The sequence below is a fragment of the Ursus arctos genome, chromosome X (genome assembly GCF_023065955.2).
Source record: "Ursus arctos isolate Adak ecotype North America chromosome X, UrsArc2.0, whole genome shotgun sequence".
NCBI classification, from domain to species: Eukaryota; Metazoa; Chordata; class Mammalia; order Carnivora; family Ursidae; genus Ursus; species Ursus arctos.
Window position 1 is genome coordinate 101,578,251 of NC_079873.1, and position 12,671 is coordinate 101,590,921.

General features: G+C 38.1%; 2 protein-coding genes across 4 annotated transcripts in view; one reads left to right on the forward strand and one right to left on the reverse strand.

The window, feature by feature from the left end:
* SMARCA1 (SWI/SNF related, matrix associated, actin dependent regulator of chromatin, subfamily a, member 1) overlaps window positions 1–12,671 on the reverse strand; it is a 1,457,411-nt gene that overhangs the window by 722,978 nt on the left and 721,762 nt on the right. The window lies entirely within an intron of this gene.
* LOC113271020 (60S ribosomal protein L31-like) lies at window positions 599–973 on the forward strand. The gene has a single exon (XM_044391668.1). The coding sequence runs from the start codon at window positions 599–601 to the stop codon at window positions 971–973; it is 375 nt and encodes a 124-aa protein (XP_044247603.1).

Below are 12,671 nucleotides of genomic sequence, written 5' to 3' on the forward strand. Positions count from 1 at the left end.
GGATTGGGAGCCAACATTTTCAAAACATAGATCTGATAAGGCATTAATCTTCAAAATATGTAGGAACTCCTACAACTCAGTAGCAAAACAAACAAACAAAAAAACCCTAATAATCCAATTTAAAAGTGGGCTAAGGACTTGAACAGATATTTCTCCAAAGGAGACACAGAAAGGACAATAGGTATATGAAAAAAATACTCAGTGTTACTAATCAGGGAAATCCAAATCAAAACTACAATGAGATAATCATCACACATCTGTCAGGATGGCTATCATTAAAAATGCAAAAGACAAGAAGCATTGGCAAGGATGTGGAGAAACTGAAACCCTTACACAGTGTTGGTGCAAATGCAAAATGGTGCTAACACTATGGAAAATAGTATGGAGGTTCTCGTAAAATTAAAAATAGAATTACCTTATGGACCAGTAATCCACTTCTGAATATTTATCCAAAAGAATTGATATCAGAATCTCAAAGACATTTTGGCACTTCCATGTTCATTGTGGCACTATTCAAAATAGCTAAGATGTGAAAATGTCTACGGACAGATGAATGAATAAAGAAAATGTGGTTGCTTTCCAACAAAGGCCCAGCAGAATGGCTCTTGCAAAGAAGGGTGGCAAGAAGAAGGGTTATTCTGCCATCATTGAGGTAGTGCCCAGAAAACATACCATCAACATTCACAAGCACATCCATGGAGTGAGTTTCAAGAAGCACGACCCTCAGGCACTCAAAGGGATCCAGAAATTTGTCCTGAAGGATATGAGAACTCCAGATGTGCACATTGACACCAGGCTTGACAAAGCTGTCTGGGCCAAAGTAATAAGGCATGTTCCATGCCATATCCATGTGCGGTTGTCCAGAAAATGTAACGAGAATGAAGATTCACCAAACAAGCTCTATATGTTGCTTACCTATATACCTGTCACCACTTTCAAAAATCTACAGACAGTTAATGTGGATGGGAACTAATCGCTGATTGTCAAATAAGGTATAAAACTGAAAAAAAAAAGAAAAGAAAATGTGGTATATACATACATTGTAATATTAAGCCTCAAAAAAAGAAGATAATTCTGTAAAATATAGCAACATGGATGAACCTTGAAGACATTATGCTAACTAAAATAAGCCAGTCACAGAAAAAACAAATACTGCATAATTCCACTTAAATGAGATATCTAAAATAGTCAAAATCAAAGGGTTTAATAGTGGTTGCCAGGGCTGGAGGAGGCAGAAATGGGGAGTTATTGATCAATAGGCATGAAGTTTCAGTTAAGCAAGATGAATAAGCTCTAGAGATCTGTTGTACAACACTGAACCTATAGTCAACAACACTATATTGTTCACTTAAAAATTTAAGTGTTCTTACCACAATAAAAAAAAAAAACTTTTGCACTTCAAAACCCTCTTACTCTTGCAGTCATGGGAAATACATCAGGCACTAGTCAGTTACCATCCTCTGACCCAGGAAGGTATTTCACTTCCTTTAGAAAATCCAACCTAGGCTATTGAGACACTCCAAATTCCCTGAAGATCCCATCCAATTTCCAGAGATGTTTGAATGTGTAGAGACTGCCACTGAGGTCACCCCTACCATTCTGCAATGTTAATGTGGCTCTAAACTTCACTGTACTACCATAGCTGAGGATTAGTGGGAGGGCAGCAGCTTCTGAAATGGGAATTCCAAAGATTCATCTGGATAACAAAAGAGGCAGGAAACCAGTTGCAGAAGATTGCTACTGGATCCAAAGTATACTATTTTTGTATGGGGGGAGGGGGAAAGACGGGACTCTCTTTCCTTTGTTCAGCAAAATGTAAACATCTCCAGACCCCACCCCCCTCCTTACTTCTGGCAGCTCAATCTGTGTTCTCTGCTTGTAATGACTTTGGCTTTAGGGATTAGCACAGTTTTAAGGCTACTGAGTTTGTTTATTTCTGTTTTATTTCCCCTGGAACCATACAGAATGTGCATAGAGAACAGTCCTGACCTTTGAGCTGCATAATGCTTTTATAATCAATACCATAGGAAATGCATGGCTTTATCATTTCTAACATTTAAAACAATGTTATACACACCACTGGTAATGTTGCTGTTGGCCTGTAAATGAAGAGATTGAGGCCATTGCTAACTGAATTTGTGATAATCCTCTGGTATCCTTCTGGAGAAAAATGTCACTTCTAGATAATGGCAATAGAGCTTAAATCTCTGGGATCTGAGCCCAGTAACCTGACAGAAACCTCTGTAATCATAATTTTCATTTCCAGCTCATTTGAATCTCACAACTAGCCTTGAGGCATATAGGGTAAAGTTTAATGTACTTCATTTTTAAGGGAGAGAAAAAAAGAGAGAAATGACATGCCCAAGCTCACACAGCAGTTTATTGATAAAACAAAGACTTTCTTGGGTCTTGTGATTCTCACATGTAGCTCATTTCAGCAAACATTTGCCTGGCCTGTTTCAGCAGTTTCTCAGATGAGATGGAATTTCATTCAAAATTAGTAGTGTCTACATGAGTCAACCATGCTCTCTTTTCTCTTGGGATGAATGTATCTTTAAGGATGTCCAGGTTCCTATAGGTGCCAAGATTCTTGGAAATTGTTTAAGTGAATTAGGAGAAATTACCAAGATGCCAACATTGAAATGAGGCAGTTTGGTGGGACTTTCCCACCCCTACATTTCCATTTCCTTATTTATCCTTTCTCCCCCTTCATTGTTCACTGGTTAGCAAATAAACGTGTATTTTTCCTTTTCTCTCCTTTTGTCTGTCTCAGTGCTCAGACTTCCAGGGGCATTTTGTAATCTCTCCTGGAGACATAGATAAGTCTTTCTCCCTGTCCCCAGCTCTTTTCGTCATTATTTCCTGCAGAAATTAATTCCAATTTATTACCTTCTACTGGCACCAGTGACAGCCAACAATCTCACATCTAGATTCTACTCTTTCTTTAGAACCCAGGGATCTCTGTATATATCTGCTTTGAAATTTGTTGACCCAAAGGTTTACAGCTCTCCTTTTCTTAGGATTGTTTCCTTAAGTACTGATAGAGTGGAGATTATATTTAATTTCCATTGGAAAATTATTTGCAAGCCAGCCAGGTAATGATTCAGATGTGAAACCAAAAAGAAAAAGGGCAGCCCTTCAAATCTGAGAGGGAGGCCAATATATGAGCAAAACTGAAAAACAAAATATTATCCCTCACCCATGCCCTCCTCCAAGTCAGAAACACATAAGAAGGGTCTTAACCTTTATCCTATTATTAGAAAACTTCTAAAAGAAAGGTAATCAAAAGAATAATCGGTCAAAATTTTCAAGCACTTCCCAAGAGATACTAATTCTATGGCTTGTTAAAATAGAGCCCTAAAGTTAAATAAAAAAGGAATTAAAAGATCATCCTTGGGCTGCCTGGCTGGCTCAGTCAGTAGACCATATGACTCTTGATCTTGGGGTCATGAGTTCAAGCCCCACACAGGGTGTAGAGCTTACTTAAAAAAAAAAAAAGAATAAACAACGATCCAAAAAAATTTTAATAAAATAATAAAATAAAATAATAATAAAATAAAATAAAATAAAATAAAATAAAATAAAATAAAATAAAATAAAATAAAATATCATCCTTGTCTACCCCCTGGTCTTCACACAGTATAGTCCTGTATATATTAGAATTACTTGCCCATTGTCAAAGATGTTCAGTAAGGTTCATTATGCAACTTTTCTGTGGAAATGTCTGCAATTAGGGAAAGACATGAAAGGTGACTTATTTTTTTTATTAGTTTCAGAGGTAGAGTTTAGTGATTCATCAGTTGCATATAACACCCACTGCTCATTACATCAAGTCCTTCACGCCCATCACCCAGTTACCCCATCCCCCAATGCACCTCCCCTCCAGCAGCCCTCTCTTTGTTCCCTATAGTTAAGAGTCTCTTATGGTTTATCTCCTTCTCCAATTTCATCTTATTTTATTTTTACCTCCCTTCCCCTATGATCCTCCCCTTTGTTTCTTAAATTTCACATATGATTGAAATCATATGATAATTGTCTTTGTCTGATTGACTTATTTTGCTTAGCATAATATCCTCTAGTTCCATCCATGTCATTGCAAATGGTGAGATTTCATTTTTTATGGCTGAGTAATATTCCATTGTGTGTGTGTGTGTGTGTGTGTGTGTATATATATATATATATATATATATATGCCATCTCTTCATGGAAGTTGACTTAAATCACATCAGCTATATGGACAAAAACTCCAAACATAAATCTTATTCAGACTGATAGAAGACTATTTTTAGAAATAGAATATGTTGCTTTGTTCAGTGACAGGCTCAGCTATGGGATTCAGAAGTAACAAAGAGGAATAAAACAGAGCCTTGTCCCTAGGGGTTCCCAATCTATAGGACAAGATCCATATTAAGAGCATGATAGGATAGGGCACCTGGGTGGCTAAGTTGGTTAAGCATCTGGCTCTTGGTTTTGGCTTAGTTCATGATCTCTTGGGATAGAGCCCCACATGGCAGGCTCTATGCTCAGCAGGGAATCTCCTTCAAGATTGTCTCCCTCTGTCCCTCCCCACCCCCTGCTCACGCTCTCTCCCTAAAATAAATAAATCTTTAAACAAAAAGAATGTGATAAGCATTGTAATTGTCAAAACTCTGTGAACGTAAACAGAAAGAAGAATCAAATCCAGATAAGAGAGTTGGGGAAAGATTTGTGGCTGGATCTTGGTGACTACACTAGTGTCTGCTAGGTGGAAGAGTAGGAGAAGATGCACCATGGTTCAGAAACAAAACAAAAAGTGTGGAATTCTGGAGAACCAGCACAGCTATGTGACCTATTTTTATAGATTATTTCAGTGGTAGAGATGAAGTTTGATTGATGATAGGAACCGTGCTGTGGATGGCCTTGTATTCCATGATAACAATTTAGTATTATATACCACAGGCAAGTTTATGACAGAGAATTACATGGTCATATTTGCATTTTAGAAAAATCACTTTGACTTCCAAATGGAGGCAGGGCTTGAGGAAAGAGATTAAAGAATGTGTCACAGAGTCCAAGTTGCCAAGTACCTGCCCGGAGCTGTCCAGTGGGTGAGAAAAACTAGCAATGCTGAAGGATGGAGCTCAATACTGATGAGAACAAAATTCAGGAAAAAATAATAAGAAAATATGAGGTAGAAATAAAAAATGAAAGGAAGAAATAAAGGAGAAAATGATGCTAAAATTAAGTGTTTACCATGTGCTAGGCACAGAACTAGATATTTTATGCTTATTATCTCATATAACCTTTTCAACAACCTGAAGAAGTATGATTATCCAAATTTACAGATGGATAATCTACAGCAGAAAGAGACTGTCTTGGGGTTCCTGGGTGGCTCAGTCAGTTAAGTGTCTGCCTTTGGCTCAGGTCATGATCTCAGTGTCCTGGGATCTAGCCCCTCATGGAGCCCTATATCAGGCTCTGTGCTCAGCAGGGAGTCTGCTTCTCCCTTTCCCCTGCCTCTCCCCCCGCTCATGCTCATGCTCACTCTCGTGCCCCCCCCAAATAAATAAATAAAATATTTTGCCCAGGGTCATGTAAGAAGTGAGTGGTGAAAGCAAAATTCCAATCTCCACTCTGAACTACTTACCTAGAGAAAGCAAGAGTAAGAGCAAGAGTGCAAAAAAAAAAAAAAAAAGTGACACAGTAGAGGAAAGTGAAAAGAAGAAAAATTTAAGGAAGAAGATAGTGAAACTGAGACAGGTTCTCTTTATTAATGAATAACACTTTTATGTACAAACACTAGGAGAGATGTCCTCAAACCTTGCCTTTAAGTCTCTGTCCATAGTTCTAAAGACTAGTGACCAATGACATGAATAAACAGTGGTGTGTATCTGAGTTCAGGGCTAACTGTTACTAGGTTATTCTATAAGAAATTTCAATATTTGCCTATTTTTACTTACAAAAACAGCATCCTAATAGCTTGCCACTGTGCTAACTTTAAGATGAAATATATTCTCAACAAAAGGTCATTTCCTTACCTAAAATTCCTGTCACTCTGAGTCTTCCTACTACCCTGCACAGGGTCACTGGACCTATGCCAAGCTGGAATAACTGTCCATCAACCTTTGTGAGACTTTAGGATGTGGTTCACAAGTGGATCAGCCTAGTTTAAAAAGCCAAGGGGCAGTAAATGCTAAGGAAATGCCACCTCTTTTGACCTTATTTTTGCTAGAAGGAGTAGAGATGGTGGAGGGAGAGAGAGTTGTCAGAGTAGTAACTAAATTGAAAATAGGATCTGAGATCATTGAGATGTACATGGTCTCTCTCATCAGGGCTGATAACAGGATGCTATTAAATTTTTGCAAATGGTAACTGCATTCAAGCTCATTCCAATCTTATTTTACAGGTCTCAAAAAGAAAGTTACTTTAAAACTTCATATCAATTAGTGGGTTAGTTAATAAAAGCTTTCTCTCCACAAAGAAGATTGTTATCTCCTTGGATAAACTGAATTTTTAATTACATGAAATGATCTACAAGTAAAGCTGCACTGAGCTGAGTCTCTGAACCAGATGATCACCTCTGCTGTTTTGTAACCAGTGGCCTTTAAGGATCTTTATTTTTGAGAGCTTTCATTTTCTTGAGTACTGATGCAATGGTGATGGGAAGACAGATGGAAAATCAAGATAGGAGGCATAAAAGCAAACTGCTACACGTTTGATTTTTTTTTTCTGATTATCAGAAGCCAATGAAAGAAGAGGAAAAATCTCACTTGGCAGATATGAATTACATTCTTTACTTTTTTCTTTTTAAATAAACCATCTTCTACTGGGGAAGGATCTCATATTCAATATTGAACACTAGAACTTTAGAGCTGGAAGAAACTTTAGATATTATTTAGTTCTACACCTCATTTCATACTTAGGAAACCAAGAATCAGAGAGGATATATACATTGGCCAAGGTGAGTGAGTGGCAGTCAAAACTAGAATCTAGGTCTTTTGATTTTCCAGCTTTTGTTCATTGCAGTGGGCCACATTATTTTATGATGTATTCTTACATGATAATGATAACTAATATTTTAAGCACTTACTAAGCTCTCTTTCTATAATAATTCATTTAACCCTTATAACCAACCTCTCAGTTAACTACTATTATTATCCACTTTTACATATGAGCAATCTGAGTCCCAGAGAAACAAAATAACTTCCAGGGTCACCCAGCTAGTAAGGTACATTGATGATTCAAAGCCAGCCAGTCTGGCTCCAGAGTCTTTTATTCTTAACTCTTATGCTATATATTGTGGTATCTATCATCTTACATATATATTCTATCTCCCCAACTACATATAAATAACAGTACCATTTGTATTTGAAGTATTATACAAATAGAAAATACGAAACATGCATTTGATCTTATGGAAGGCAGTAATGAAGATAAAAACAAAATGAAGCTTGGCAGGTGACAACATGAATTTATATCGTAACAACCTCATTGGCTCTATCTGGGAAGCTATTCTGACAGAAAATAAAATGATAATACCTGGGCAGAGTTGTGCCAAGTAAAGTTTATCTTTGGAGTACTTCCAGAGGTACCCACAAAACACCTCACTCACGTTTGCCTGCCCCTGTCAATAGCTGTCTCAATATATGTCCTATTCCCTAAAAATCCTTCTAGCTGAACAGGTGTTGATTATTGAAGCTCCAAGCCTAAATAACCAAGAAAATAGTCTTCTTCACTATAAAGCCAGCATATTCATTTATTCATTGAAATGAATCCCATGAAGACAATGGCTAGATGTCTACAATCACTGTGAGCCAAAGTGAGACTGTGTTTACTCAACTTCATGACAAGTTGTTTGGCATAGACTCTTGTCTTGTGCCAAGTGTGTAGCAAGCTTTAGATGATCCCCCAAGGTACAGACCAATCAGGAAGAAAAAGAAAATTCTTTGTGAGTTGTGCTTCTGTATTCTCTTGTTGTCCTAAGGTGAACAGGTATTTAAAATATTTCAACAGGGTTAAAGCCATTCTAAGTGGAATAGTGTTGCTATAATTTGCATGTATGTTTGTATTTGCCCATTCTTGCATTTCAGAGTGATGATTTAAGCTAGAAATCATTCTCATCACCCCCAGCAAGTAAATCAAAATGATTTACAAATTTTCCTATGCTCTGTTCATGCTCTTCTATTACAGACATGGTCAATTCCAGTTGCTCTGAGGCCAGAGTGAAGGTCAGAGTTCCAATAATATTAGGGGTATAATTAGTACATTAACATTGTTACAGGTCTCTCCTCCTTCTATATAGGTGGGAAGAAAAACATTTGAGGGACAACTGCCTTCAGGAAGCATTATGCTTCTCAGTGGCTTGCATTACTTATGTAGGGCATTAGAAGAATGAAGGCAGTTAAAATTTGTTTGCAAATCTGTTGTTTCCCGGTTTGCTTCTAAGAAAACATACCACCATCTGTTTCACTGGTCTTAAATCAAATCCTGTCACTATAGCACTAGTGCTCTCTGCCTCTTTGTAGTCTGCTTTCTAGTTTAAGCTTTGAAGAAGTTCAAGGGTTGTGCTTTCGGAATCTGTATTTCCCAAGAATCCCACACAACTCCAAGCCATTTTTAAAAGACAAAGACATATGGTTGTGCTCCAGAAGATGCCATTTATATAGATTATAATTGAATAGTGCTTTCTGGAGTTAGGTAGCACTAAAGCCCTGAAATTGCACATGTCTTCCTAGATCTTGATTTGAGAATAAAAAGGAATCAAGTAATAATTACTATGGGCAGCCCTCTGTCACCTTCTGTTTTCCTCTATGGCAGAGACAGTGGTATGTGCCCACCAAGATCTATGCTCTTCTCTTCTTTCTGAGTACTCCACTAAACTATACTTTCCATGCCCCTTACATCTACGTGGGATCACATAACTACTTCTCAGCAATAAGCAGAAGTGATTAAGGTCACCTCTGGGCCAAAGAGCTTAAGAGTAGATGTGTCCCCTCACTGTAGATGTCAGAAGGATCCAGTAAAAGATACTGAGGCTCTAGAAGGTGGCAGAGCCACTAGATGGAAGGAGACCAAGATCCTGATGACTGAGTAGAACAGAGCTCTCCTTCAGTCCTGCACTAGACAGTGACATGAAAAAGACATATATTCTGAATGTGTTATGCCAATAAGATGTGGGAATTTTTTTGTGTATAGCAGTGACCATAAGTTTACTTACACACATTCCCAATGTCCTCTAACTTAACCTTTGTCCTAACTGCTCAGATCCTCACCCATGCCTGACCCTCTCATCTAATTAGAATATTTATGCTTCTCCGGGAGCTGAGAGTTTTTGACAAAGTAACCTAGAATCTCATGTAATAGCTGTTGAGTTACTGCATGTCAGCTCCCCTGAAAATAAGGGAGACCATATGAAGGCAAGGCTCAGGATGGTTCATGTCCGTCACAGTAATTTTGTATCCAGTGAGGACCCCTGAGCTAGAACTAAAGAAAGGATCTAATGGTTTTGCCAGTTAGATGCATTAGACTGAGAACCCTATGAAGCCAGGAACATAACTTCGCCATCTACGAGCTTTGTAATCTTAGATAGATTATGTCTCTGAGTTGCAGTTTCCTCATTTTAAAAACAGAAATGCTAATATTAGCTACTTCTTTGGGTTTTTTAAAGATTAAATGGGATTAGGTATGCAAAGTGCTGAGCATACTGCTTAGCACATAAGAATCACTCAGTAAAATGTGGCTATTATGTTAGGATGCATACATGTTAGAACTTGTCAAAACCTCAGGATCATTTCATCCACCTCATGTACAGATGGTGAGCTAAAGGCCCAGAGGAATAGCAGGACTTTTCTCTTCCTTCTCTGAAAACTTAGTTCCAAATAAACCAATTCCATGAAAATGTCAGAGATTGTTTTCACCTTAATTTCCTTGTTGCTTGGACATTGGATTTGTCTTTTTTTTTTTTCCTTCTGGAGTTGCCTCATTTTTAAGATGTCACTATGGTGATACCTTCTTTGGTGGTTTATTGGAGGTAGATGGGGAACAGACTTGCCCTACTTCTAACTCTCCCAGTAGAACTATGAACAGCTCAAAGGAACACAGCTTTTTCTACCTCTAGAATGTTGGGGCTCCAAAGAGCTGGATGGACTAGTGGCCTGAAGAGGACATTCAAAAGTATCTAGTTTAACTTTTATTTCCAAAGAAAAATATTCATGGCATACTCCATAAGTCAAACCTTAAAGAACTGCTTAGTTACCGTCAAAGGATTTATTCAGTACAACACATGAATCTGACCTTTTTTTCCTCACAAGTATCTCAATTCCTGCCTTCTCTATCAATTATTCACTTTTATACTCAGTTTCCAGATTAGTCATGGCAACTGGTTCCTAATCTAACAGAGGTATAAGAAGCTTTCCTCCCTGTTTTCTTCCCAGAACTGTAATCAAATCAATAGCCACAACTCTAACTTCCTGGCCTGGGGCTGAGCCAGCCACAGCCACTAGTAGAATGGCAATGCTGAGGGCTTTGTTATTTTTTATAGAAAGAGATCTCACTATTGATCACTAAGGCAAAGAAAAGCTGTGGCAGGATGGGGGAGCTAATGGAAAGAGAGGAGATAAAATCTAGCTGGGCATCCCTGAGGTCATTCTGTGGATAACTGAAGGAAGTTTGAGTGAGAATATGAAAAAGCAAATAAAAGAGCTCCTAACCTGCAAGCACTGCACAGAGTATCTGACGGCTCTTGCTGTCTCGGTGTATGTTTTTTTTTTTCCAGCCGAACTACCTGATGATCAAACATGACATACCTCATGCTTACTAGCCTTTGTTCAGGAAATATTCTGAAATTTGCTACCCAGCTGGAGGCTAAGACTGTGTACATTCTTTCCACATTTCTAGAAGACACTTTTTCAACAGAAGTGCTTCTGTTTTTGTTACTGCTGTGCAGATGTGTCTTGCTTTATGAAAGTAGGTTCCAGAAGAGCTCCCTAAATTGAATTTTTGTAAATCAAATTATATATTTTCCCTGAAAAACAATATAACCACAGAGCACCTTTATCATCACTTGGGCTCTAGCCTCAACTGATAGAGGCTTGAAGATTTTTCCAAGCTTCTGACCCCCCAGCCCAGTACTTAATGACATAATAAAAGGGTCCTAACACAAGGAAACCTATTTCTCAAAACACCCTTAGAAATAATAACATCAACAGCTGCAACTGTCATTTGATGTCACCGCCTATGCATCACACAGGGAAATTTACATGTGTTACCACATTTAATGTCAGAAGTACTTTTTGAGGTAGGTATCCTTATCTGTATTTCACAAGTGCAGAAACTGAGTCTCAGAGAGATTAAGCAATTTAACCAAGTTCACATAGCTACTTAGCAATAGAGCAGAGCTTCTAACCCATGCCTGCATGACTTTAAAGCTTTGCTCTTTCAAAACTACTCTACTGCCTCCCTAATTTGGAGTAGCAATGTGAAATTTGCCACCTATGTATCTATAGTTTTAAAATAGTGAAGGAATACCCCAATACTTTAATCACCTTCTGGAGTTTCATCTTCACTCTGCCACTGACTTGTTATGTGAATTTTGGCAAGCAGTTTTTCTTCTCTGGTTCTCTCAGTTCTGTCATCTGTAAATTTAGGAGACCAATCCAGGTGATCTCTAATGTCCTTTTCACCTCTAGAAGTTCATGGCTACAAACTTTTAAGTTCCTAAGAGAAACACATTAATCCTTAAAATCCACTTAGGTATCAATTGATGCCAGTTTTTCACAAGTTCTTCCAAAATGGGTATTTTTCTGCACTGATCCGCTATGACATGAAACTAATCACTATGAAGTCTTTTTACTCATGTCTACACATGCAAACCCTTTTAGCCTGTTACTTCAAGCTAGTACGTTTTGTCCTGACCTTGGTAATGCCAAATGAACAGTTTGGCTAAATTTTCACCTTTCAGTGGGTCATTTTGATTTCCTTTTCTCAATGTCCTATCTTTGTCAACACAATGATATCCTACCTGGAAAATTGCTTTTGTTTCCAATTGGCCTATTTGAAAGCAACAAAGAAGCTCTGGCAGACCTGTTATTAACCCTAGGGTAGTTAAAAGCAAGATGCCAGTCTCATCTCAAACACTGTGCCTTGGGTTTGGCTTTCTCCCAGCTCTGGTACACTTTCAGGAAATGGTCTGGAATACCAACTTCTAAAAGGAGCGTGGTCCTGCATACCCAAATGTGGTTCTAAAGCTATGTAAATAAATATACATGAACTGAACTGGAACAGCTGGGGAGTTCTCAACAGGGACCCCTAATGACCTCTGAATTGGAAGGGACACAGCTGATCAAGGAATCATTACTAAGATTAAAGGCTTATACCAAAATCACTGTGAGACTTAAGCTACTGAATTTACAATGTTGATGGCATAAACTGGAAAGAACTAACTAGCCATACTAATGTGCTGCTTAGAAGTCAGAGGAAGCAAAGGAAGCTGGGTTACTGTTCCATCCTCTTCTGCATTTGCAACAGAAACTAGGCAGTTGAGCTTTAGGAGACAAATTGTTTTATTTCACAGCCTTACATTGTTTTTGATGTAGGGGAACCTTCTTGCCCTTTAGGTAAGTTGTATATAGCACAGTGCTAAAGAAGTGAATGTTTGAATTCAAACAACAACGTCCATTTTGGAACATTTGGAC

Bases quoted from the DNA above. Each gene is read 5' to 3' on its own strand.
- LOC113271020 (XM_044391668.1), top strand. From the start codon at position 599: ATGGCTCTTGCAAAGAAGGGTGGCAAGAAGAAGGGTTATTCTGCCATC.